Below are 26,769 nucleotides of genomic sequence, written 5' to 3'. Positions count from 1 at the left end.
ACATCCAGCAGCTCTTGACCAGCTCTCTGGGGAGCTTTCCAGCCATTGCCCTAAGCCTGTAGCACTCCAGGGTTTGCTGTGAGCCAGRGGCAACCATCAGCACTTCTCTTTGTTGAACTTCATACTCTTGGTCTCTGCCAATTGATTCAGCCTGTCCGCATCCCTCTGAGCATATTTTCAATATTTTCAATATTTTCAACATTTTACTTGAATATACAGAGAAAGTCATAAACYGTAAACTTACAGTTTTATATATAAAGCAAATTTGTTCTGGGACTCCTAGAGCAGATAAGGAACCATTCAGCTCTATCTTTAAATGTTGATTTTAAACGCCCTTTACCCGCGCTGCCTCCTAGTGCGCCTCCCCCGCCGGGTCCCAGCCCCTCCCGCCCCGGAAAGGTGCCAGCTGCTCTCAGCTAAGTAACGCTAAAAGCCGCCTTGAGGCGAACTAAACAGGAAAAAAAAACAAAGGGGCAACGTCCTTGACTAACGGGCAGTGGGGCTTCCACAGGTCCCGTTATTGCCAAGCCCTAAGGAGCTCACACGCCGGGTAGGCCCGATCCCGATGCCGCCTCAGGCCCGGCAGTGGCGCGCGTGCCTTACCTTACTCCAGCCGTGCCTGAACCGGGTGAAGATCGAGCGCTGCCAACATCTCCCTGTGTTCTTTTCCTTCGCGTTGAAGCTCCCGCAGCACCAGGAAACAGACCCAGGATCTCGCTGCACTACCAAGGACATTGCGGGTGCTGCCATCACCTCCAGGCTCGGCGCGTTTGTTGCTCCCAAACAAGGCCCGTGTGGCGGGGTCCGGATGAGGGGTGGGCGCGCCTGCGGTCACCAGGCTGYAGTGCTGCCACTAAGGGCTTGCAGCAGCTCAAGGCCACTATTTAAGACTGCTCTAATCACGAAGTAAATGGCTGCAGTTGTGCAGAGGAAGGGGGTAAATGCTTCCACCTGGGTGTGGCACTACCTTGACTTGGGCYWCAGGTGCAGCCCATTATTCACCCGATGAGCACACACGCTGGTTCTGAGGAGCTGCAGCAAAGTGTAGCATGACGTTTATTGAAAGTATTGATTCACACATTATTAGGAACACATCACCACTTTAGGAAACGTTATCAGAAATACAAATATATTAAGTAATGTCAGACGTAAACCATCATCTGGTCCACTTTTGTACATGCTAAATGTATTTTTTTTTTCCTAGATCTGTCCATAGGTATGGTTAGTAGCCCTCTTTCTTTTGGCATAGTATTCTGTACAGACTGACCTGGCCCAGCACTGGCATTCGAGAATAGAAATCATAACGAGGTTTAAAAAAAAAAAAAAGAAAAATATTTTAAAAAAGACATGTGAACCTCCTATCCTAAAGCTCTGTTTGAGTCTGGCAAGCTAAGCTGGAAGTTGATCTTATCCTTATGACCAAAAGTAGAATACAATGGAAGCCTCCTCCAAGAAGAGAAAATTTACAGCTTTTATTGGGTGTTACAGATAACCAGAGTATGCTTTAATAGTCATTGTATGGACCAAAAGAGATATACAATTAATGTGAACATACTACATTACTGAGCTAGTATTACCACAAAAATTAAAAATACGTCACCAGACCAAAAGACTTCTTTGATCTGGCTAATCTCAAGAGGGTTTTTTTTAATTGTTTACAAATATTCTTGTTACATATTCTGCAGTTCTAGAGCTGAGGCACTACAGCACAGGCATCAAAAATCTCAACCAAATTCCCAGGTTTATATATCCTACGACTAAAACTTTAAAAAAAAATATTTCCATACAATTTCAATCTCAAATCTCTTAAGTCTCTTAAATTTGTCTTAAATTGTTGGATATCAAAAAACACTAATATACTTGCTCCTGAGGATAATTAGCCCCCAAATTATTTTTAAAGTATACCTGAAATACATTGATAATTTACAAACATGTTTCAGGGTTAAATGATTGGTAAGTACACAAGTCTTTGGTAAATAATAACTACTCTGTTCTTTACTCAGTTAAAAAACTTAAATTTTAAATCTAGATTAACTGATTTGTTTAATAATTATTTCTATAATGAATAAGGCTCACATGGCACAATGCTGAGTGGGATGAATGGCTGTATGTAGCAAAACCCGAATGAGGTTTTTTAAGCTACAAATCCTGTTGATACYAGGTTCCTGCTCTGGCTCATTTTGGTTTTGTGCTCTTCAGCCAGCCCCAGGAATCTAGACCTGAATGAGAGCTTCCTAAAGAATTAGATCTCCAACATTTARAGGTGCCAGCAATGTAGAAAATACTGTCCATAGCAAAGATACATTCTACAGTAGGTACTGGATTGCATGCTAAAAGCTACAACAAACCAATTAGCTTAAGTTTGAAATAATACATTACAGCTGCATCATTTCCTAAAAATGTCTGCTTTACCACTCAAGCAGYGTAACAGAAAAACTATGCACTATGCATGCGTGTGCGAGCTGAGGATGACTGCTTGCTCCCAAAGGAAACCTAAAGGCACAGGATACAGGTAATGTGAATGAAAACCTGGAAACAAACATTGGCTTCCATTTTATTACRAGAATCCAATTAGGAAGTGAGCACCTAAACTGATACTTTACTGTTTGTACTAGATRCTTTTGCTTTGGCTAAAAGATACTATATCATGTCCTTTAAGAAAAATAGCAGCATTAAATAGATCTTATCATTTCAGAGGACAAATAAAAGTATGTTGCTTTAGGTTTGGCTTACAGAGTTTTGGTGTTTATTTTAMACAGGTCCAAGAACTGATCAGATTATTTTTGATGACTGTTACAATTKTACTGTTCTACTAGAGTTTTTTATTTACCTGCTTTGTTAAAGGATAAGTTACATTTGAAACAATAAATAATATAGTTTACAATAAATAATTTTCAATTCAAAGTACTGTACTTACAAAATAATGTAATACTGTAATAGAATCTTCAGGAACAATTCCATTTTATATATTCTGCAGCAAAAATAACATTTCTAGTTTGAGGGAACTATTTATAAACCTAGCAAGATCTACACATTCACATGTATGTGTAAACAACTTTAAAAGGTTTATTATGTTCCCAGAAAAGCTATGCTTTTACAGTAGGTTTTCAGCTAAATTTTATTATAATATGATGGTAGGGATATGTAACAGTGTTTATGTTTAGCTCCATCACAAATTTAAAAAAAAAAAAAAGAAATGGAGTGCTATTATTTACAAACAGCAATTTTCCTTTTACTTCACAAGTGACTGTATCTGTGTGTGAACAAAATGTTAGGGCGAGGCATTCCAGATGAACTGCAGCTAAGTTTGGATGAGGATGATTTCAGGATGAACAGTGAAGGTCTTGGCAATAAATACCTAGAAAGAATATAAAAAATACAGCAAAGTTTACAGACAAAGCAACATTCAAAAGCAAAAGAATTAGTTGTTAATGTGCCAAATTTTATAATCATTGTATGCAGGAAACTCAGTACAATAAAGATTATTTATGAAGCACAAARGGCAATAGGCACAAGCTAACTCAGAAAAGGAATCTAAACTCTGTTGTATGAGGATCAAACATCTTTTCAGTCRTTTGTGTTTCAAGCCATGAAATAAACAATGGAATCCTATGTAAACAAAAGAATCATGTTTAATTTAAATTGSGCAAAAACTGCAAATGACATTAACCAGCTTACAAAAAGTTGGATTGTAAAAAAAATTTGATTRGAGACCAAAAAAGATTTTCAGCTTTGGTTTTCAGCTCTAAGTTCTTCAAATCAGATTTTATAAAGTCTTGAAAAAATTGACTCTTCATACATTTATTAAATGATACTCTGGTATTTGTTTGCACCACACAATTTTATGGAGAAAAGTATTACTAGTGGTGCAGATTCATCAAAAACTAGAAATCTAAGTGAAAATGGAAACAGTATTGTGCTTTTCCCATTTCTAGAAAAGTAGTTCATTACCCTTACAATTGTAGGCCGTAACGGACAAGAGTATTTATTTCTATATGTGTGTCTTCCACAAATTGAAGAATATCATGGTTAACTAGCATATTGCTGTGTCCATGTCTATATGAAACATTTATTGAGACTAATATAAAAACTGTAACTTCGATCAATAGGAGTTGTCCTGACACGCTATAATTGATATTTAGGATACAGAGGGCTTMGATTCCTATAGTTTGTGAAATTTATGAATAACTTCCATTCAGCATCCAAAGAAATACAGAAACTGGAGATGAGAAAGTTCTCTTGGACCATCCCTTTCATTGCATTCCAAATRCAAGCCTGCTAGCTGCAGTACATTAGAGTAATCTGATCAGTTTGAATAGTTTGTGGYTGGTCATGATGTAAAATTTTCTGCAGCATTAACAGTAAAAGCAATAAAACCTTCAAGGTTTTCTAGTCTTAACTAATCCAAATGATTTTACCATATTGCTGCTATAGCTCAGTACATGTTAATATTGAATATGATTGGTTTATGGCTAACATACCAATCACTTTTGCTGTGATCAAACAAATTCATTTCTGGTTGGCTTTAAGTTATGTTAGTGTGTCTTAAGGTCCACATGCCAGTAACACATGGGTCCAGTGTATCAAATAACTAATCTGAGATATATCAAGTAAGCAATTAACTCTTAAGTTTAACAGATAATGTATCAAAAATTTATTTTTCACATAATACTTAACTCACAAAGCCCTTCTATGTAATAATATATGTAAGATATTTTAGCTAAGCAAAGCATTTGTAATTTTATAAACACAATAATTTAAATGGGATAGAATTTGGAACCTAAATAATTTAAAACTGATATTTAATTCTCCATCCATGACTGTTGAATTGCAAATTGTTGACCGCCACAGTTGGAGCTTTCTCAGAAATCTCTATACTGATAATATTATAAACCCCTTTTGTATCCAGTTAGGGAACTAAACCAGCCAATGRAGAATCAGGTAAGTGCCAAATAATTCCTTTACTATATGATGCTGTTTTGCAAGGTTTGAAAAATTATTTATGCTCCATAAGATGGAATAATAAACCTTTCAATCTATAGGTTTTGGAAATCAACTTTGCAAAACTGTGCAATACAGTAAATCAGATGGCACTTACCTGACCTTGGCTGGAGCTGTGCCCCTATAGCATCCCACAGCGAATGTGAAGCCAGAAGTAAGTATCTGACATGTTAGGATACCTCTAGGAATGCAAATCTGGAAACAGTGACTTTGAGGGATCTGAGAAGGGGAAGAAAGGAAATTTTCAGTTCACTTTATGGAAAGCCTTTGCTGCAGCTATTTAGGCAGTAGGCAATCAAGAGTATAGTAAGTGTGCTTTCACACAAGATGTGTATGGTCAAGTTTTCTTTTGGTAGCACTTGATGCGTGGGCTAGTGAGATAAGACTGACTGAAAGTCAGAATCAAGGGAMATGTTGGGGAGTTTGCTTTTTTTTTCTTAAATACAGATTGAACCAGACTTCAAGAAAAGTTTAGCAATGTGGAAGCAATGTGGACTGAAACCTATTCCAGTACTATCCTCTACACTTATAATCAAGGAGAAAAACATTCAAATGTATACCTTGTATCATCCCAGTGGTGGCTCATCCCAGTTGGGGATCCTCTTGAATCTGATGAATGTTTGTAAACTACCAGCAGGCAGTGTTTACAAAGCTGTACTATTCGTTGGCAACACTGGAGCTGTTCAGGAGTCACCACCTCTGAGCCTTTACTGAATATGGTTTCCCAAGAGCTCCTATTATGGAAAAAGAAACATATTCATGTTCTCTGTCACAAATTGCAGTCTAAAATCTTYCTTTCTTTGTATCAGACTTAACAGWGGAATAAGGGAAAAACCATGACCTTGCCTGTGTACAGGAATGGTCTACACTATTTAACACAAATACTGGCAGATGCTGAGTCCAAAACACAAACTAAGAAGTTAATCTTTATATGGGAAATGTCCACTGCCATTTTTCACTTGGTTTGTTCCMTAAAGTGTTTATAGAGCCATTACTTACGTTTAGCACGAAAAGATTTACTGTCACAAAAYTGTATATTTGTCTTACAAATGGAATATTAAAAACAGTCACTCTTTTTAAAGGCTACCACCTGAATGAAATTATGATATTAAAGGAATTAACAAAAGTAATAAATTATTCCTAAATGTCTAATAATAATAATACTTTCATTGTGAGTATATGATACTAAGAAACAATTATGAAATTAATTTATAGGAGATTAGTGTGTGCTCTGCTTCCTTATCCAAAAAATCATACGAGGAGAGTCTTCTAGTTTAGTAATTCAAATACTGCTTATTATTCCCTCTGGTCACATGGGCTTGGTTATCTACAATTAAGTGCAACTTGCAAAGTACATTATAGAAAAATTCCTTACATTTTCTTAAGAAGACATTTTTCTTTGGAAAAAAAAAAAAMCACCAAAACCTACCACACCAATATAAACCAGGTGTGTTTTAGCACAGAACACTACAGTAAATAGTTCTCTGCATACATCTCAACACTCTTGTTTGTGTAAAATTCTGATCAAATTATAGATCATTCCATCTGTTCTAAAAAGCAACATGGTGCTTGTGAAGAGTTTTTTTGGTCAAAATTATGATCCAGTAGCACAGATGGTTTGCAAGCTTGAGGTTTTTTGTTTGTGTATGAAAGAAGCACTTCACAGAGTGAGGAAAATTTGCTGCATCTGGCTTCAACACAGCATCCAGGATGATTTAGCCTTACCCACAGAGAGCAACAGTAGATTTCCCAATGTCAGTGTAGRAAGTTTGTCCTTAAAACAACATCAAAGAACCACCAAGCTCACCCCTACCTAGTGAGATTTTTTTTTTTTAATTAGGGCTGCATTTCACTGTGAGGGTGTTGAGAYACTTGCCCAGGTTGCTGAGGAACGYTGTGGATGCCCCAACCCTATCAGTGTTCCAAGCCAGGCTGGATAAGGCCTTGAGCAACCTGGTCTGGTGGGAGGTGTCCCTGTCCATGGCTGGGGGGGCTGGGACTAGGTGATCTTTAMGGTCCATTCCAACCCCTTAACATAGTATGAGTTGATGATTCTATGGTTAGGATGCAGTTAAGACCATTAATGACTAAAAGATGAGCTGTATGTATAGCTAACTAATTTGYCAGCCTGGCTCCTCTGTCCAGATGATATGTTCCAGCTGAAAATGTTCAGCCCTACAAAATTTTCATTGCAAACATTATTTTCAATAAGGCAAACATTTCTCCTTAATTATTATCAATGCAATTGTTTAAGAAGTATTGTTTGTATACATCAAAACTGTTTAATTTCACAAACTGGATAATCATAGAATGATTTAGGTTGGAAATTAYCTCTTAAGATCACTAAGTATGCTACTACATTTCTGAAAATGGTGGGCCTTGATTGCTAAAATTCCACCATGTATCTTTAGATGCTTTTAAAATAAGTACAATGTATTATAGCATTCTTGTGAATGAAAAGGAGCAACAAAGTATGCCAGCAGTGATTGTACTTGGGAAGTTATGAATAAGACTAAGAAAAGAAAAATCAGCTTACCCTGAATTACAGAAACAGTTCCATAGGCCTTGACCATGGCTCCAAAGTAAGCGATTAAACACACGGTTAAAAAGACGGTAGAGATGTAAATTTTCAATGTCTGGAGCTTTCCAGACATGCTGTAGAACYGCACGAACACTTGTCCTGACTATATCCAAAACCTAGGAAACAGCAGCCCAAGTAAATCAAAGACTTATTCCAGCTGATGACTGATGCTCTGCACACATACAGACAGATGAGTGTGTACCTATACATTCCTGCAGAGGWCTATGGCTTATTTCTGTGCATTCATCAGCTAACTTTTATTATGTGTTCTTTCTGTCAATAACATTTTGCARTGACAAAACAAAATATTTTATTTTTGCTACAGAAAAGTTCATTTCTATTTTTTCAATCAATTCTATACTACTTCATTTAAATGACAGAATAAAAAGGAAAAAAAAGGACACAATTACAGACTAGGAGCAACTTAATTAACAACCCAAATATTATATATCTTCTTTTCCCACTCCCTTTTAAAATGCCATCTATTTTATAAAGAACTCAAATGTCCTGGAAAACTGCAAACTGCCTTTGGTTTAATGTTTGTTTAAGCTTGATGTTACCCTGGATCAAACCATATTCATTTACCGGGAAGTACAAGGTGTACAAATCAGAAACCAGTAAGAAAATAATCGGCAAGATATTTAAAATGGAAACATTTATARACATGCCATGGATTTATTACATACAGACTACATTTAAATGCAAGAGCATAAAGGCTGAGCTGCATTCAGTATCCTGCAAGACAGCTGCACATCCAACTTATCAGAGGCCTYATGGATACCCCTCTGCACATCCCAYTGAACTGGTACCTACTTTTCAATATCTGGATGTTCTCTTAAGTCAGTCCTCTATGTTCCCTTTATAATCACTGGAGAGAATCAGGCTCCAGAGTGTCTTGGATCCTGTCTGTCTACTATCAAAAGTCTGGGAACAGTTTTGTGATCAAAGTAATATTTAGGCCCCATATTGGCACTCTGAACAGTGTAAAATCTGTCCTACAAAAAAGCCTACAGTGCATGCAACTGTTTAAAAAAAAGCCAGTTAAATCAACGTAATTTCCTTTGCAGGAAACACCCTCTCTGCCTCTTTTGCATAACAGCATCTTCCAAAAACCAATCAGATTCAAGTGGGTGGTAAGCAGATGGAGAGATTTGCTGATTTGGTGTAAGATTTTGTAAATTAGAAGGTACAATTCTATCCCTGGAAACTTTCAGATATGTATGACAAACTGATTCACATGGTGAATMGTGGCTCTCAAAAGGTGAAAGAGATTTAGCAGAACAGTAAAGTATGGAAGCATGGTGTGGAATTGCAATTTTTACGTCCTGCATAACGAAATGTTGTTTATAAATAGTCTGACAGGACACAGTGAAGGAAACAAAGCCTAAATAAACAGAATGCTTGCAATAGCACAAGGAAGCTGTGTAGTATGCCTAATTGGCAGAAAATCTATAGATACCTAATAATGACACTCTAGACRAAATATGTTTTTCCATGTTATTTAAGCTCTTTTTAAAGACCTAGGATTAGTCTGCACGCACAGGTCTTGCACTGATTCCATRCACATAATAACCCAATGTAAATACTGCACCATCCTTGCTGTTAGGAATCTATGAATGCAGGTGAGTCACACACTAAAACCCACCCCCATGGTCTCCTCCTCCCAAAGAGTGAGATAGAAAGAGTAAGATATTAAAACCTAAGGGTGCTGATCCTTTTTAGTGAGAGCAGGAGCTAAACCCAGGTTTTGGATTGCCCCATGCCTGTAGAATAAGTCCAGACTTTCAGACACTTCCTTAGCAGTGTTAGCCTTTTGTCTTCAAGCTTCTCAAGCACTTTTCCTCRTGTCTCACTCGTCCAAGGCTTTCCCACACACATGGCCAGTATGTGGTCACACACACCCATCTGAACCAACTTAGCCCATAAATCATGTACTGTACGATCAGCCATACATTTCTTTGCAATGTTACACTGACTAACAGTAATTTCTCTCCCTGTGTAAAAAAGAGCAATTCCACCCAGTACAGATTCTCTCACTAGACCAAAAGACATAAGCTAAGAACAATGATGCCAATGTAGAACTTTTCATTTTATTGTAGCACTGGAGTTGAAGAAAACTAAGAACTGAAAATCTTAGAGCAAGCCACAGGCTGCCAGGTACTCCGGAAAAAAATCTTTCTTGCTKTTTTTACTGTGTTGATATTGCCAATATGCCAGAGCAGGAAATGTACCAGTTAATTGTCCCTAATTTGCAAACACGGCCTCAATCATCCATTTAAGAAAAGAGACAAGGCATTGCACAAGGGCTAGAACTTCAKGAAACCTATATCTTCATTTTTCTAAGTTAATTTTCCCAGCTTGCCTTCATCTTTCTGTTTAATTTACATCATTTACTTTAACAAAACGAATTRTCTAGGTGTAACAGAACAAAATGTCATGAAAGACCATACTCAAAACCCTCTGGTAACCATCAAAACACTTTTAAAGAAATTATGTAAAGTGATGCAAACTGAAGTAGTCATAACTCCTCCCATACAAAAGTCTCTTTTTCTTTAAYGTCTTAGAGGTTAAATTTCTTTTTAACATGAATTGATTTAACTGGTTTATTCTCAACTTGCTTCTGAATGCCTCCTGTACCTGTGCTGTAATGCCAGAATATTACACACTAAGAATATGAGCATAAGTTTAGTTTTTCTACATCGTGTTGAATAATTGTTAAGCAAACACAGCTGTCAGGGATGAACGCTGTGAAATGTAGGACACTGCCCAGGTATTCTCTTCTTGTGTGATAGAATTTCCCAGTAAGTAAGAGTGAAGGAGACTGAGATTCTGTTTTGTAATTCACAAAGTTGCAAAAGGTACCTTTGAGACAGATTCCTTACTTGCATAAATATTCTCCACCTTGCTCACTTCTCCTTCACCCACCTCATTGGAATATAAAACATACTTCTTTCAAATCAACAAAAGACATTTGGCAGTCCTCAGCTGCAATGTCATTGTCAAAGTTAATCCGTTTTTATAAACTACCCTTCTAAGAATAACTATCYGATTGCTTGAAGGGATTGAGGTTAAAAGCAGTTAAAAAAAAAGGCAAATCATTTCCAGTGCAAGCAAAGATGAAGAGCTCACTAGTGCTTCAGGAATTATAAGTCTCCTAAAGTTGTAAAAGATGTCCTCACAAGAAGAGYAAAAAGTCCACATTTCTGCTTGTACAGTTTTTGCGCGTAACAACTTGGTACATCAATCCCTGTCATCCTGACTTTGTACATGTGCCCTTGGTTTAACATGACTACCAGTCAAATAAAGGACAGAGCCACTCTCCATTGGAGGCTTTCTGAAATCATGCTTAAAGKAGAAAATTCTTTACTTGGTAGGTCCATTTTTTATTCAACATCATCTATTCYAATACTGTGGGTCAAATATTCGAACAGCCAAGTGCCATTATCACTTCCTCTAATGGAGTTTTAATATGCCTGGTCTGAAACTTCTGACTGATGTAGCCCTTATCAATCAAATTGCTGAGTGAATACACTTCTAAGAATGTCAGCTACAACTTAGTTGTTAGGCACTAGTCATTTATTTGTTTGGGTCTTTTTTCAGCAGATGAATTTTTTGATAAGTTGATTTTTAAATTGTAATCCAGAATAATCATGCTTCTCCAAATTTGGAGCAACATAGCAACATAATTTCCTCCAACAGAATAAATGCATATATATTTTATTATCAACAGCCAGTATTTTGACATCTCAAGTCACTCCCAGCTACTGGTAAACACAGTAGAAACACTGCTATGCATTTACTTTAGAAGATCTTCAGAAAACGAAGTATGTCACTTACTTTTCGTTGCTTTGCTGAATCCAGTTTTACCAACCAATAGGATGACACTTTTGTCTTATGATACTTCCAATTATCCATAATCTGTAGTTATCRTGAAACACAAGATAAAAAACACACATGAAAACAACTGAAAGCTGGTCTTTCTTTCATGCGCGCTCCTAACGCTTAAAAATTTGAGCATCTTAAAGACAACTGTGAGAAGTTTTCTCTAAAAGAAATAACAAAATATTTGCAAATTTATGTGAGGCAACACTTGCAAAGATCTGTGTGATGCTTCAGTTTAATCCTACCCTCTTTTCTACCTGATTCTGAAAAACGTGCACACACTACAAAGCAGTTAGAAAGTTGTCTTGACTGACTCAGCTCAGATTTATTGAGAGTAGTAAATTCAGTAAAGCATAACTACTAATCTATTTAAATAGTGAGGGGTTTTTYTACATAAGGTACAATAGCATACCTGGAAATCATCCTTTCTATAAATAATCATATATGAACTGCAATACTCTCACTATATCTAAGAGCTACCAAAATAGTTCTAGCTGCAAACATACATTTTAATTTCCATTTTGTTCTTTTATCTTTCTATTCTACTCCCGACCCTCAACAAGTTCTGTCTCACTAGCAACCAATATACCAGTACTCGTTGTCCTCGTGATTGTTTCCCATCAGGAACTGGTCATGGCCAAATTTGAAGAGTTCTGCCGTGCAGGCTGGCGCTGTGYGAGGGAGCACCGCCAGATGGAGCATCACACAGAACTGTGCACACTCACAGGCATCAGAGACAACATTTAATGAAGCATTTTAGAGCTGCTTCTAGGTTGAAAAGCCCAATGACTGGTTATGAATGCTATCGTCCAGCATCACCCAAATCGACCATCATTACAGAGGAATTCCTTTTCATTCCAGTGTAGCTGCAGAGATTACTAGAGACATAATCAACATHCTGAAAGCTCACAAGAGCTCAGGACATTTCTGGCCAGATTTAAAAAAAATTAACACACCATGGACTGTGCTCACTATACCGGAACACAGGTTTTAATTTAAATTCTTTCATTTTTCTTCTAAACTGAGAAGAGAACTTCTGTCTTCATCTTTTTTCTTTTCCATCCTGTTAGTTTCTTTGCATTAAGTATTTTCAAGGTATTCAGACAGCATGTAATTTCTGCTTGTATATAATTGGGGTTTAAATGACCTTTAGTGGGGCATGTTTCCCATGTCTTTGATACCAAACTACAAGTCTCCAGACAATACTGAATGTGACAAAGGCTAATATGGCAGACTGCAAGAGCTAAAAATCGTGTGACTGGTGTTCTTGATGACCATCAAACCTCCATTCTGCTWGCAGCATACCATTTTGAGTTCTCTAGTGTGCCTGTTTGAGAGCAAGTTAAACAGGTCAGGGTCTGTTTTAACAATATCAGATGAAATATGAATTGTAACATTCTTCTTGGCTTACTTAAAAGTTTGAACTTTCTCCACTGTGACAAACTGAATTTTCCTAACCTTCCTGATTATTTCTCATATATTTTATAAGGACATAGGAATGTTTTCAGTGCTGCACTTTTAAGGACAGAAAGTATGCAAAGCTCCAAGCTTTCAAAATCTTTTGAATTATCCTGAGCTCTGGAAGTTTTAGGGCCACAGGAGCTAATGAATCATAGATTGAGCTTTTTACTTCCCTTCATTTCAGTAGCCTAAACAGTGTCTAGCCTGTTCTTCTTTCTTATTTATAGATACTTACATCTTCTATAATTAATTCAGATTCTTCATTTGTTTTTCCTGGGAACTTGATTCTCATGTCATTGATAAGGAGAAGAGTTTCTTTTGTTAAAGCAATTTCTTGCTCTTTTGTTTTCTGTTGCAGCAAAGACTCACTCTAAAAGCCAACACRAAGCAGAGGAAAACACTTCAAGCATGCCATTAAATCACATTACAAAGTTGTTTGCTTGACAAAAAAAATTCTAAATAGAGTCACATAAAATATATTATTAAAGTGCATAGATGTGTTATCTAATACAGAACTAATATATATCACATGCATTAATGCATCATCATTACTTAGAGTTGTCAAGAAATCCAAGAAAAACAATTTAAATGTAAGTTTGTTTGAAATAGAATAAACAAACATATATTCAATATTTATGGTGCCCACAATTTCAAGTATAAATCTGAAATGTTGATAACAGACTTTGAATTTAAATTCAACATAATGAAAAATATTTTTAGTCATAAAAAGCGTCCTTTCAGTTCCTCACTTCAATGATTTAAGGTAAACTGGCATTGTATCACTGAACTAAGATTTCAGGGAGCGTTACAAAGAACACTTTCCTCCTTTGGTCAGTAAGGGGTCTGACAGTGTCTTAGATTGCCCAGAATTTTGTTTCAAATATGAGTGCTTTTTGCACAAACACTGATCTGACCCCCAACAGTGTCTCCATCTCTGGAGGGCTTGGGGGTCTTCTTTAAAACATAACACAGTCGTTAGAAGTATTTCTGATCCTCTTTCTTTACTTTCACATACTTTATGCATKTTCACATTTGCAAGATTAAGTGGGTTTAATTTTAATTTTTTTCAAGAGTGAAATTCAAAATTTTAAGACACTTCTAATCTTTGTATCTTGTAACAACTACAATACCTAAGGATATTTTTACTTAAGTGAGTGATAAATATTTTCAAGCTCAAAAAAATACTTCACTATTTGGTACTCATGTTAATGTGGCTGAAATAATAAGATAGCAAATATTTTCAAATCCAGTTTTGTTTATAACTCCTATAATATTATGTCTGTAATTCACAACTACAAATGGTTTATTTTAAATTTTGTTTCCCTACCTTTAGAACATTTGGATCTCAGCAAACTCCAAAAATGGCAGYGTACTGCTCTTTTCTCGCCCAAAGGATAGATAAACTAACACTTTATCATGCACAAATGATTTCCTCTTACTAAGTCAGTTTATCAATTTTAATGTTATTCTAGCAGTAATATATATTATATTATTCTTAGTCGCAAAAATAATTATGAACAGAGTTCCATTCAGAATACAGTGCTAAATTATGAGTAGTTCTTATCCATTCTGTAAGTAATTTTATTCACATCATTTTTAGGAAGCATGACCTAAGCTCTATCACCCAACRTAATTGTTCTGCACATCAAGATCATTTCTGTGGTGGAGCTTTCTCAATCAAAAAGAGACTATGCTTTCTTACTAATGTTAATTTAAGYGAGTAGCCCATTTTTAATGTCAGATGGTAAGAGACTGCTTTTAATCTTTCAGTAATTTGTATTTGATATAAAGTTAATGTGAATAGAAAAATCTATATTAGCACTGTCTCATTAAACTCTCGAAGTACATCGTGATGATAAAAGGGTACTTTTTAAACTTGAGATAGCTAATGCGATAAAAAATACCTTTAACACGTTGTTGTGAAGACACAATCTTAATGTCTTTCCAATTCTATTAGCTGACTTTAAAGATGGAAAACCATGTTAAGGAGTATTTCACAAGATGTCAGCACACAATTTTAAAAGGATCCTTTTTCATCATTTAGACAAAGCCTCACAGGCAAAACAGACAATGAGCGTTCTACCGGATAAAAATGATGATTAGASATAGTAAATACTATGAAGCAAGTTAATTAGCATTACAAAAGGATTTCTCACAATCAAAGCTCACCACAATACAGAGAGGCTGCAAACACGGGTTAAAAGTGCCAATTTGTTTTGCCCCATCTCCAGACAAATTATTTGGGTGATGAAATATATAGGTCAGGCATCAAAGCATGAATGGAAACACTGGCAGCAGCACACAATGCAATACTGAATGAGGGTGGGGATTGATCCCTGCAAACACTGCCTAGGGATAAGTGAATGTGGGGTCCATCATGCAAACACAAAGGAAGAAATGCCTGGGCTGTGAAGGAGATACCAAAGAAGATGACAATCTGCTAACAAAATGAGAAAATATACATGGTTCATGAGTACATTGTGAAAGTACAACTAATCACACAAATTCTAAACMATTAAAAGGGTTTAATCTGATCTATTAATTATTGGGTCTAATTGCTGATCTGTCTCAAGGAGAGGGTTCAAATGAAAGACACTTTAACTTCCTTCYTTTTTAATAAAAGAAAATGGCTTCCGAGACAGTTACTGCAATGGCAGTCCTGAAGACCACAAAAACTGTTTAAATTTTCACTTGTTCACTTTGGAAGTAGAGCTCTACTGTAGTGGTATAGTGCATATATATGCAAAATAGGTACAGTAGGTTGAAAATTAATCTCACCTTCTTCTACAGTGGACAGCCATACAAAGACTTACTAATGTTTTATTCTGGCACAATGTATTTACCCTTGAGAGTATACACTGTGTTTGAAATCTGGAAGTATTTTTGTAACTGTAAAGATTTTGAAGGTAGGTACAGCCTTATTTCAGAACCTGCAGCCCCCAAACAAATCACAAAAAATTTTTAAGAGAGTTAATGACCCTTTCTATCTTCAAAAGCCTATTACAGAGTGAAGGTTTCCCATTCACAAAATTAAGAGCTCCATTTCCACAAAATGTTATATATGTATTGCTGCACCAGGGGCATTGAAACATCACAGCTGGCACTTACCCCATGTCRCATACATGTCTAGAGATCTTATATTCTCAAGTGTCTGTTAAAATAATCTTCACTACAAGTTTTCTGTTGCAAAAATTACTAATATTTAATGAGTTTTAGAGAAAAATGAAAAAYATTTTGAATGCAATTTCTGTGTTAACTCACCCCTGAAGAGTTCATAGTTCCCAAGGTGGCTGTCTGAGAGAATCTGGCTGAAGATGGGCTACGATTTAAAGAGTGAGACCTGTTCACTGAGGATGGTCGCTGCATTTGGAGAGATGCTTTGGCTGAAAAGGGGCGCKGCTCAGCTCCCTGGGACTGCATAGTGAGTACTGATATGGAACGAGGGCAGCTCACAGAACGCCTTATTGGACCTGTGGATGATGTGGGGGACGAGTATGATGGAGATTTTACATTTTTATTTGAAGGTTTGCAGTTCATTCTACCTGCAGACAAATTAAATGAATTATGTTATTACTAATTATTCTCTTAATGCAGATTTTTTAGTCTTTGTAACCAGCAACACATATGATCAATATGGAGGCACAAATGTACTACAATGTATGCTGACTATCAATTATMTATGTAGAAGTAAGTCGTGTCAGATCCCCAAATAGTACATAATTCATATACTTATAAAAACGTTTATTTCTTCCTCATATTCAGCTTTAATCAGGCAGACTCCCATCCACTATAACCATATGAGATTTATGAGAGAAGTGTGTGCTCTGCAGTTCAAAACATATGTGACTTCTGTGTGTGGTATCCTGACTACAAGGATATGGAAACAGGAGAGATAATTTGCTCAGTGGATCCCATATTTGCAGATCCACTCTCTCTCATTTGCTACTGCAGAGTTACACCAGTTTTTAATTCACTCATGCTCCTATGAAAAATAAAATTTTAGAAGCAGCACTACACACGTGCAATTATATTATAAAATTATTTAAAGCAACACATCACTAAAACAAAAAGTAACATGCTACATCTGTTAATTCAGAAAACATTTTAAAGAAACTGAAACAAGACAACCAGTGCTAAACCCTGAGATACAAAGGTTGATACATTCTAAAAGGCAGAACAATTTCACATAATTCATCGTCAGTGCCAGACTTACTTGGAAAAGTGATCCATTAACTTACCTGATCGTTCCAAAGATTTATATTTATTTTCTTCAAGATCATATGAAACTTTTTTCTCTTTTTTTTCATTGTGGTCTTCCTTTTCTTCCTTTTCACTTTCTTCTCCCGATTCTGACACACTGCTACCACTATCACAGCTACTATCACTGCTGTGGTTCTTAGGCCTCCTTGTGGAATGTGCACTTTCCGGCATTGAACACAAGGGCTAAAGCAAAAAAAAGAAAGAAGAGAAAGCACCCAAGAAATTAGGATTTGCACAGCTGTTAACCCTCCCAAATTGGAATGGAAGTTTGTCCTAAACTTTAGAAAAATTGCTTAAATAGTTCATTAAATTCACTCCACAGTAATTCTAATCTTTCTCACACGAACAGCAGCATAATATAGTAAGAGTGCGGGGGGGGGGGGGGGTGGAATTATTTTATTTCATGTATGAATTGTTCTACCAAACATACTGAATTATGGTTTGAAATCATAAATCAATTGATACAGAATACCATTTACCATCAGTTCAGTTCCTCACTGATATTTGCAATAATTGAAGATAGTTTGACAATGATCTACATGAAGTAGAAAAATACATCAGGGAACTTTGGCTGGTTTAYTCCTGAAAAAAAGGGATTAATCCACATCCTGCAGAGAGCAGAAACCAAAGAATACAGCAAACTATACTATACTGAGCGTTTCTGATGCCTCATGCCCATGGGATTCAGTGTCATTAGCTAACTAATCCTGTGCTATTACCAAGGATACTGCAAGACAAAAAMCACAAAAGTGGAGACAGAGAAACTGATCCAAGAACAGAAACTACAAATGAAAATTTTTCTGCTTCCATCTACCATCAGTAAGACACAAAAAATGCAGTATCTTCCATTACATCTATTATTCTAAGTAGGTTTATGTGATCACCTTTTCTTCCTACACACTTTCTTTCCAGTAACTCTCAGTTATAAGAAGTTATGCTGATGGCCTCATCTACTCAATTGCAATGGATTGCAATTAAAGCTCAGATTTTTGAAAATATTCACATCATCATTTCTAAACATACTTTGAGTCAAAGTGAAATAGAAGAACTCTCAGGAAGAATTCAAATTTTCCTAAAGTCTTAGCATAACATAATGCATCTAGATTTATTACAAGGATAACAGGGAAAAGCCCCAAAACATCCTGTTGCTGCACTTTATAACTGAATAGATGCTACCTAAACTTCTATTCCAGACAAGGATGGGAAGGGATTTCTGCCACTGACTAAAWGCAAATGTTTCTGCAATCTCAAGCTGTTAGACCAGATAAGAAGTTAGAGAAGAAYATCGCATTGAGGAGAGCCCTGACAATTGTTGTTACACAACGAGTATGTTGATATGTATCGGTCTGCCAAAGGGATAGAAGTAAGATGCCTCAACACTGACTGCTTTCTTAAAMATAGCTGTCCTAACCATGAAATGCTGTGTATGATGGAGACATTGATCAGACATTCCTGAGAAATTATACAACGTATAACAAACATTTTCAATCACAACTCACAGGAGCTTTAAGGTAGATCTTATTCCAGCTATCATATGCATGTTCTTCACACATTCTACACTAAACAATATCAATTAACAAAGAAGAATAAAAAGAAAGATCAAAGGTATTAAAAAAGCAATAATGACAGATAATAATAGCTAGATCTGGACATAAAGTGRCCACTGTAAGTGATAGCTGATTGCCTAGCAAGTCTAATCATCGGTACTTTCCCCTTGTGCAAACCCACTTTTTCTGTGATTAAACTCATCTGATCTTGTATCAAAATAATTAAAATTAAAATTAATTTCTCATTTCCTCTACAATATCTATTATTTTAGCTCCTCAGTCCATTGTCCTGCACACACGGGTAACCCTGACAGTGTGTAGGTGTCAGGAGCCCTCTAGAGGCTGCAAAGGAACCGGACATTTCCAGAATGYGCATCTCAATCTGTGCAAAACTCAGTGATACTTTAATTGCAGGAAATAATGCCGTCCTTCTGTGAAATTCTTTATTTCTTTTTTCCTATTGTGTTCTTAAATATGTTAAAATAAAAATAAGACTGAAATTCCTAGCAAATACAGAATAATTATTACATGCAAAAYTTGTATTTCTTTATAGGCCTACAGTCCTCAACCTCTCCTATGTATAGATATACATGTGTAAATGTAGATGTTTATATATGTTTCTGTGTGTGGAAGAGGATGAGGAGGAAAACACCTCTCTCTGAACTATTCCAGTTATTTAGTTAGTTTTTGGAGTCCTGGCTGGGCTTTTTCCAAAAAAGAGTGCAACTCAAGACAGTGCACCTGACCTAAAAGTAGCTTCTGTCAGCAGGGCAGCCACTGAATTTTAAGGGGGGACAGACTTCATGACCTTCTCAAAGTACCTTTCTTGCTGGGAAACATGACATGAAAAGTACCAGTCCTGTGGTTGCTTTCTTTCATTTTCTATTAGGTCTTGCATATGTTACTATTCTAAAATGCAAATAGTTTTTTATTTGTAGGATTTTGTGGTTACAAGCTGAGGTTTACAGCTGGATTATTCTTCTACCTGACAGACTGACAGGCAGTAGTAACTTCTACTGCCTGCCTCAYTCACCAGATTTCTATATAGATATATATTTAGACATTACAGATCTTATAGCAGTCTCTTTACAAAGTGGTGGCCAATTAAGTCTGTATTACTGGCCATATGCACCTTCCTCCTTACAGGAAAGAGGTGATGCTCTTTTGGTAAAAGATACAAGGACCATCTGTATGGGCATCTGTATTTCAAAGGGAGCACACAGGACATTATGCAGCCAGGGAAATCTCTGGTCACATGGCTTCATGGTAGGCAAGGTTTAAATGATTGAGAAATACATCAGGACTACAAAAAAGATGCAGGAGTAGAAATTCTGCATAGCATGAAGTTCACAGTGCAAGGAAAATAAACAGTCTCTCTGGATAAGCTAGTTTGATTCTCTTTCCTTTTGATTTCATCAATTTTAGGGGGAAAAAAGAAAACAGGATATTTTGGTCATAAGCACTTTTTTCTTTCTGCACTAAGTACAACCAATATTGTACCAGTAAAGCAGCTGTAAGCTATGCAATCCATTTGCCTGCTAGAAAAGAAGACCACGGCATATAATCCTACTCATAAAGTAATCAAAATTCATCTTAAAACTAATTGAGAGAGGTTTCTCAATTTGGGCTTAGTACCCYATTAATGTTTAATTAAATGTTACAGCCTCCAGCCTGGGAATGTCTTGTGAGCAACGAGTGCAGAGGTAGAAGTGATCAAGTCAGTGTGCAGACAGACAACCAGATAGATGTTCTCTGAGGGCTGCTGGGAAAAGACAGGCTTTGGAAAAAGAGGAAAATGTGACTGAGAYGTTAAACTTGAATTAAGTGACCCCATGTTAAAGAACTGACAACAAAACTTCAGGGAAAAGAATCCCTGAAAAATGTGGACTGAGTGTACTGCTAGGGTGGACTGGGGTTTTTACTCTTGTTTAAATGAATCCACCACTGTTAAAGCACGAGTTCACAAAATCCCCATATTTGTAATGAGGTCCCTGCAAATCTGTCTTAATACCAGATTGGGCATGTAGATCCTCTTTCCAGAATGCATGCCTTTAATAAGATGTAGCTCTTTGGATTCTTGCACATATCTAAAGTACCTCTTCAAGCTCAGAACAATTTTCAGCATTCATTTTGTACAGAAATCCACAAATTTGTGCACCATGTCATCAGAAACATAGAATGCTGTAAGAAAATTTACATGCATCTTTGAACAAATCCATCAAAGCTCAGAACAGAGATGTAGGCTCTTCTAAGCAGACTTGACCTAAAATGTTTACAGGATATAAAAAAAAATACTTATTTTAGTCAAGCCCAAACTATTTATCTTTACTGGCTTACAGAGATATGTAGTTTATTTAAGGCAAAGACTCACATGAACCGTGCACACAAGCAGAAAACATTAAGCTAAAAATAATATACATTTACATTAAAGCAGATTTTGGATCCAAAACAGGTTCCAAGATATACTACAACTCTCTTTGCAAGCTGCAGATGTATCAAAATTATAATTAATTCTTTGACCTTCCATAGTGCCTTTCATCCCAATATCCTAATTTTGGCATTAATCAATTAAAGATGAAAGCATTCTTTTSAGATCCACTAAAAATCTTTTCACACACTGAAATCCATCAATCTCTCGTACAACAGCTGTTGCCATGCATGGCAATTCCTCAAAATGGTTTAGAGAGGGAAAGGAGGATCTCATATCCCCTCAAAAATTTAATGGGATTTATTTGGACAAATGGTAGTGATGCTTTTCTTCATACTTTTTAAATTTTTTTTAAAAAGGGTTAATGGCAGTCTCAGGAAGAAAACTTCCAGCAGGCTAAACTCCCAACTTAGTATTCTCAGAATACCTGTCTACAAAGTGAAATAAAAAATTGGTATCTAGAAGTCTAATACCTTAGGTCCTCGCTGCCTGGTGCATTTTCCCATCAGCTTTTCATCATCTATTTCACACTGCTCCAGAAGATCCAAAATGTCCTCCTCCTAGAAATGGGAATTTCATTACCATTAATTCAACGCAGGACACAACCCGTCCTCCCAAAATTCAAGCAGAAAGTGGTACAAATTTGAAATTACTCTGATTACTAATTCCTAAAATAAGACTATGAATTCCTCCATAGGAAGAAATAGAAATACTTCTTCTCATATGTGCATCTGTCTGTCCTTGCGAGCACCATCGAACTGAGGGTTAAAAKCAAGTATTAACATTTATTAAAAACAAAATTCTGAAGAAAGGATTGAACAAAGATTCCTGTAAAACTGGCGRATTATGCCAACTACAAACATGCAAAATTATTCCTCAGATTCCAAAATACATCATGCTAGCTGGTTATTAATATAATATAGCTGCTTTCCTACTGTCTCTGACTAAATAAGCAGGCAATCAGGCAGAGTTTTTGAATGTCTTAAATCCTTAAACCAGTGGAGCTGCTTTTAGGATATCTCTTGCTCCAGTCCATACAAGTGGATGAATAGGCTGGGAACATTACTGGAGGAAGAAAGAAGCAAATACCAGCTCAAAAGCAGTCTCTGCCAACCTCTGGTTTGGCCAGGGGTAAGGCTGAGGATCAAGGATATGGTAAAGTAGTTTAGAGCCATCTAGCCTGTCTCCACCCTGAGTACACTGCAGTTCATCCAGATTCAACGTTCTGGCCCACAGGCTGCACAACGAATAATAGTAAGATGATGGAACATTATCAAATGCTATTTGTTAGGCATCATACATGATTATAGTGAAACTAATCCACAAGATCATGAATTCAAAGATAAGTAACTCTTAAAACCAGTACTTGGTGTACTTCAGTACCTTCATTCTTTTTAAAGGGTTATTCATTTCCCGCTGAAGTGAAGCTGCTCGTCCAGCAAGAAACGTCTGGAAAGCGGTGGCTAACAAACTCTCATACTTCTCAAGTAATGTCTTATCATCAGGAGGGTAAATTCGCCTGAAATAGGAAAAAAAGAAGAGTTTAAGATAGAAGCTGAGGTATTTATCACACAAAAATAATGTCACTAATACACAGTCTCTTCTTTAATGCACACACATCCCATCTATAATAATGATATCATATCATRAAACATATACTCTAAACATTGCTCTCTCATTTTAATTCAGTGAACACATTCATGTATAAACCAGCAATTAGCCAGTCAAAAGAAATACCATGTAGGTCATTCTAGAGGTATACCAAAACCCAGTTTTGCAGTGCTCAGAAATTTCAGTGGGTGTGAGTGATGCATGCAGGTGTGAATGATTCATGAAATATTAATAAAATATTGTATGTAAAATTCAGAGCCACAAAATAATTTGTATYAGCAATAAAAGGACACAAAACAATTTGTATTAGCAATCAAAGGACAGAAAACGGTGAAAATCTGAACAACTGCTTTGATCTCATGGGCAGGATATAAATTAAAGATTGAGTATGTACTGCACTTGAATGCTAAATCCACAAAAATTGACAGGAAGAAACAGGTACTATAAGRCAGAAAAAAAAACCCMAAAAAAACTGGTACATGAAATATATAGGGTCACTGATTTTCCATTAGAGCAGCTAGGCCATTATTCTCTAAAATCACAGGTAAGGAGATTATGACAATATCAGAAGCAGGACTTGGTGATTTATTCATGTTCACCAAGCCACAATGGGCTTTGGAGAAAACCACTTCAATCCATCTGTCACAAATGCTTGAAACAGAGCCAGAAATTATTGATGATGGAAAGACTAACTTCTAATGTATTGTAAGAAGTAATCCATAAATTAATTTTGCCTGCACTGTGCAAAGTATGGAYACCATTTATATAGTGCATGATATATGTGACTTCTATGTATTTGTGAGTGCTTTCTGAACTTTTTACCAAGTTCTTTTCTTTCTCCTTCTTTATTTTCAGACTTTTTCTCCTTGAAAAGGTATCTATAACGAGGATTTTGCTGCAATGAAAGAAAGGATGATTTGACACCATTAGACTCAGGGCAGCTCTAGAACAAAATGAAGATAGTTCCAGTTTGCATTAAACACCTGAAGGAGATTTACGTTCTAATTTAAGTCCAGTCAACCCCTTTTAATGGTGCTGATTCTACTGCAGAAAAAGTAGAAGAATGCCATAGAAGAATGCTTTAAAGAAAGGATAATATTTTTAATACATTTAGAAATAGACTGCAGCTGAAGGCCATTTCAAAGCTATGTACATCCTTTCCAATTCTTCAGGAATTCACAAGGGCCTGAAAGCGTGGCTCCTACATCAGCTGCCCCAAGACTCCAACTGGAGCCTGCTGTGCTTGCAGACAGACAGGGACTAAGCCAATTGCTAATATCTGCTGAACTGATAGCCACAGATTAAATCCAAGTCTTGATTTGACTCAGGTTTCACTGGATTTTTATTCAGAGTGCAATATTAATCCATTCAGCAATACTAACAACCAAAATTTCCATGATTCTGTGTCAATGGCTGACAAAAGTTAGTCCTGTGCTACAGAGGAACATCACATGGAGAAAATACTGCATAACGCTCAAATAAAATTCCTCTTCTTCTCTAGCCAGGTTCTGCTGATCCTTCAGCCTTTTCTCAAACAAATGGTATTAAGAAAACAYAAAGCTGTTCTGCCTTTTTTTGCAAATGTACATTCCTCATGAAGTGACACCTTACTTTCTCCTGAGGGAAAAAATATTTTTGTGTTTTTATTGATTTACAATAACCCAAAAGCTAAATAAAGAGAACACATGGCTCATTTTCAGTCAAGAACTGAATAAGCAACTTAAAACATGATCAGCTATACTTTTAAGTTAKCAAAAAGAAAAATGTGTTAAGGCACTATGGTGCTCTGCTTTCTCATACTAGCATGAAAATAACCATTTTATCACTTCATTGTACATCTAGGGTTTTTTTTTACTTACAAGGTCAGCTCCACACATCATGAAAAGATTTAATTACAAKTTACCAAGAAAGACTCTTTGTAAGTAAAATGTTAAGTCATCAAAAATGAGAATTTCACAGAAACATCTCTGTTTAAATGAGAATTTTACTGACAATTATAGAACATCTGCTCAAAAATGGTAGAATGAAGAACAGCAATAAAGGCATTCTAACTAGTTCACAGTAAAGTATGTAAACTCAGACCTCTCACACACTGGATGAATGTCAAAGTGGGCAACAATTCCCATCATCTCTTCTCCCATACTCTGCTCCCTTTCACCAAATATTCCTAGGCCATGCTTTCACTTCTCAGTGAAGCAAATATCAAGAAATAATAAAAACATCACAAAACAAAATTCTTGTTTTCTGGTCAATACCTGTGGTAACTGACAATGYAGAACTCTCTTTTGAACATATTTTACCGAGGAATCTGAAGGTACTCACGTTTCAGCCTATCAAGGTCCAAAATCAAAGTGCAAAAATACAAAGTATTTCAAATACTCTATTCAAACCGATGGAAGAACCAATAAAGTTTCTGAATTTTGGCAAGCCTCAGAGATACAACTCAAATATTATATTTTTATAGGGGAATAATCATATTGCACCCCCCTGCCCCCAAGACAAGAATGATCATATGTGATTTGAGAACAGGTCCATAASAGCACTCATGATTCTTGGTACATTGAATGTGAACAATCATGTCTTTCAAGCAAAAGTCTTGCACAAACAATAGTGCAACTGATGTCATAAAAATTCCTAAGTGCATGGAAAAACTGAAATCAAGAAAAGAACTAACTGAATAAAAAAAATTCCTGATGTTCATGTATATATTTTCTAAAAAYGCCTACACATTTTTGGCAGAAAATTATCATCTWCCACAAACACTTGTTTCYACTGTTCCTAAAGAATACACTGAATACTTCCTACTAATACAGTCAAAAACATTCACCTGTAGTTCCCCATGTGTCTATTTTCATGCTCCTCTTTGGAAATCTGTTTACGTACTTGTGCAAGTCTTTCTTTCTACAAATCAAGAAAGTAAGACAATTAAAACAAAAGAGAGTATAAACCATGAGCAAGAAACAGCACTTTTCCCCCCTTCCTACCAGTTCTTGTTTTCTCCTTTCCAGKGTGTGGCGCTGCTTCTCCCAGTCTGAGGAACCTGGCAACAGCTTTTTCACTGTCCCTTGACCATACAGTCTTCTTTGAGCCTCAGCCTTCTGTTGTGCTAAATTTCTCCTTTTATCACTTGTCCTAAAACACAGATGATATTAAGAAATGTCAATTCAATGCTGTTCAGATGCACTTTCATATCAAGTACATCACCTGCATTTTCCAGTCAGTCAGTTTATCATAWAAAATTAGATTTGAAACATTCTTTAAGATTTTTTCTAATATTAACTTTCATGGCTATATATTTTCACACTTTAAGGGATACTGTATTGACTCTGTCCTATAATTTAACATACATGATATCTATTTTCCTGAGGTATATTTTTTTCACCATATCTCAGCTATGAAGTTTTCCTGTAGAGGGGTTTGCCTTTTGACTGAATGTGACACTATCACTCAAGCAAATTTCCTTTATGGMCACATACCCATGACTGCATACAYATACCAATATMAAGAAAAATTWMAAAAAAGAAGTTCAAAAATTACTATTACCATTCATTCTTTGAAAACACWTATGCATGAAGAAAAATTTGGATTAATTTCTATAGCAAAACTGATAGCAAGGGAAACATTTACATTTTGAAAACATGAAGGTGGAAAAAAGGTTTTTCATTTTCTCTGAGTCCAATTCAAATTAAAAAAAAAATCAAAGCAACAAAAATAGAACCAGACTGAAGAAAAGAGGACAAGGTACCGTATGTTGAGAAGCTTCAATGCATTTAGCAGAACACCTTTTTTTACATCATAGTCTATTTTCTGATCAGTTCCAAAGCTTGGGGCACGATTAATCTGRAAAAAAAAWGAGACACAGAAGGCTCAGGAATGTTCAGRTTCACTGGGAACACACCTATTGTAACAGGCTTTGTAAAAATTACTCTTTCAAATATAGCAGAGCTTAAGAGAATACGAGAATACATGTCGAGAAGTTATTTTCCTTTTTTTTTTTT

At 36.2% G+C, this 26,769-nt stretch overlaps 1 protein-coding gene across 4 annotated transcripts in view; it reads right to left on the bottom strand.

Annotated features, from left to right (window-relative positions):
* Nucleotides 1-1,042: 1,042 nt before the first annotated feature.
* TTLL7 (tubulin tyrosine ligase like 7) overlaps nucleotides 1,043-26,769 on the bottom strand; it is a 61,881-nt gene continuing 36,154 nt past the window's right edge. For 2 of the 4 annotated variants that reach the window (XM_057374892.1, XM_057374901.1), the window contains 12 exons: nucleotides 26,517-26,611; nucleotides 25,756-25,903; nucleotides 25,599-25,672; nucleotides 22,544-22,679; nucleotides 21,634-21,720; nucleotides 17,164-17,368; nucleotides 16,187-16,467; nucleotides 13,161-13,295; nucleotides 11,420-11,500; nucleotides 7,538-7,698; nucleotides 5,562-5,735; nucleotides 1,043-3,358 (listed from right to left, as the gene is read on the bottom strand). In XM_057374892.1, coding sequence (XP_057230875.1) covers nucleotides 3,238-3,358; nucleotides 5,562-5,735; nucleotides 7,538-7,698; nucleotides 11,420-11,500; nucleotides 13,161-13,295; nucleotides 16,187-16,467; nucleotides 17,164-17,368; nucleotides 21,634-21,720; nucleotides 22,544-22,679; nucleotides 25,599-25,672; nucleotides 25,756-25,903; nucleotides 26,517-26,611 — 1,698 coding nt within the window. In that variant the 3' untranslated portion in view covers nucleotides 1,043-3,237. Of the gene's footprint in view, nucleotides 3,359-5,098; nucleotides 5,221-5,561; nucleotides 5,736-7,537; nucleotides 7,699-11,419; nucleotides 11,501-13,160; nucleotides 13,296-16,186; nucleotides 16,468-17,163; nucleotides 17,369-21,633; nucleotides 21,721-22,543; nucleotides 22,680-25,598; nucleotides 25,673-25,755; nucleotides 25,904-26,516; nucleotides 26,612-26,769 lie in introns of all 4 variants that reach the window. The other 2 variants (XM_057374909.1, XR_008965913.1) reach the window with 2 other exon arrangements.

This window comes from Malurus melanocephalus, unplaced genomic scaffold (genome assembly GCF_030028575.1).
Source record: "Malurus melanocephalus ecotype Western Australia unplaced genomic scaffold, MMel_1.1 scaffold_8, whole genome shotgun sequence".
Lineage (NCBI taxonomy): Eukaryota > Metazoa > Chordata > Aves > Passeriformes > Maluridae > Malurus > Malurus melanocephalus.
This window is presented reverse-complemented; position numbering and strand designations above follow the sequence as displayed.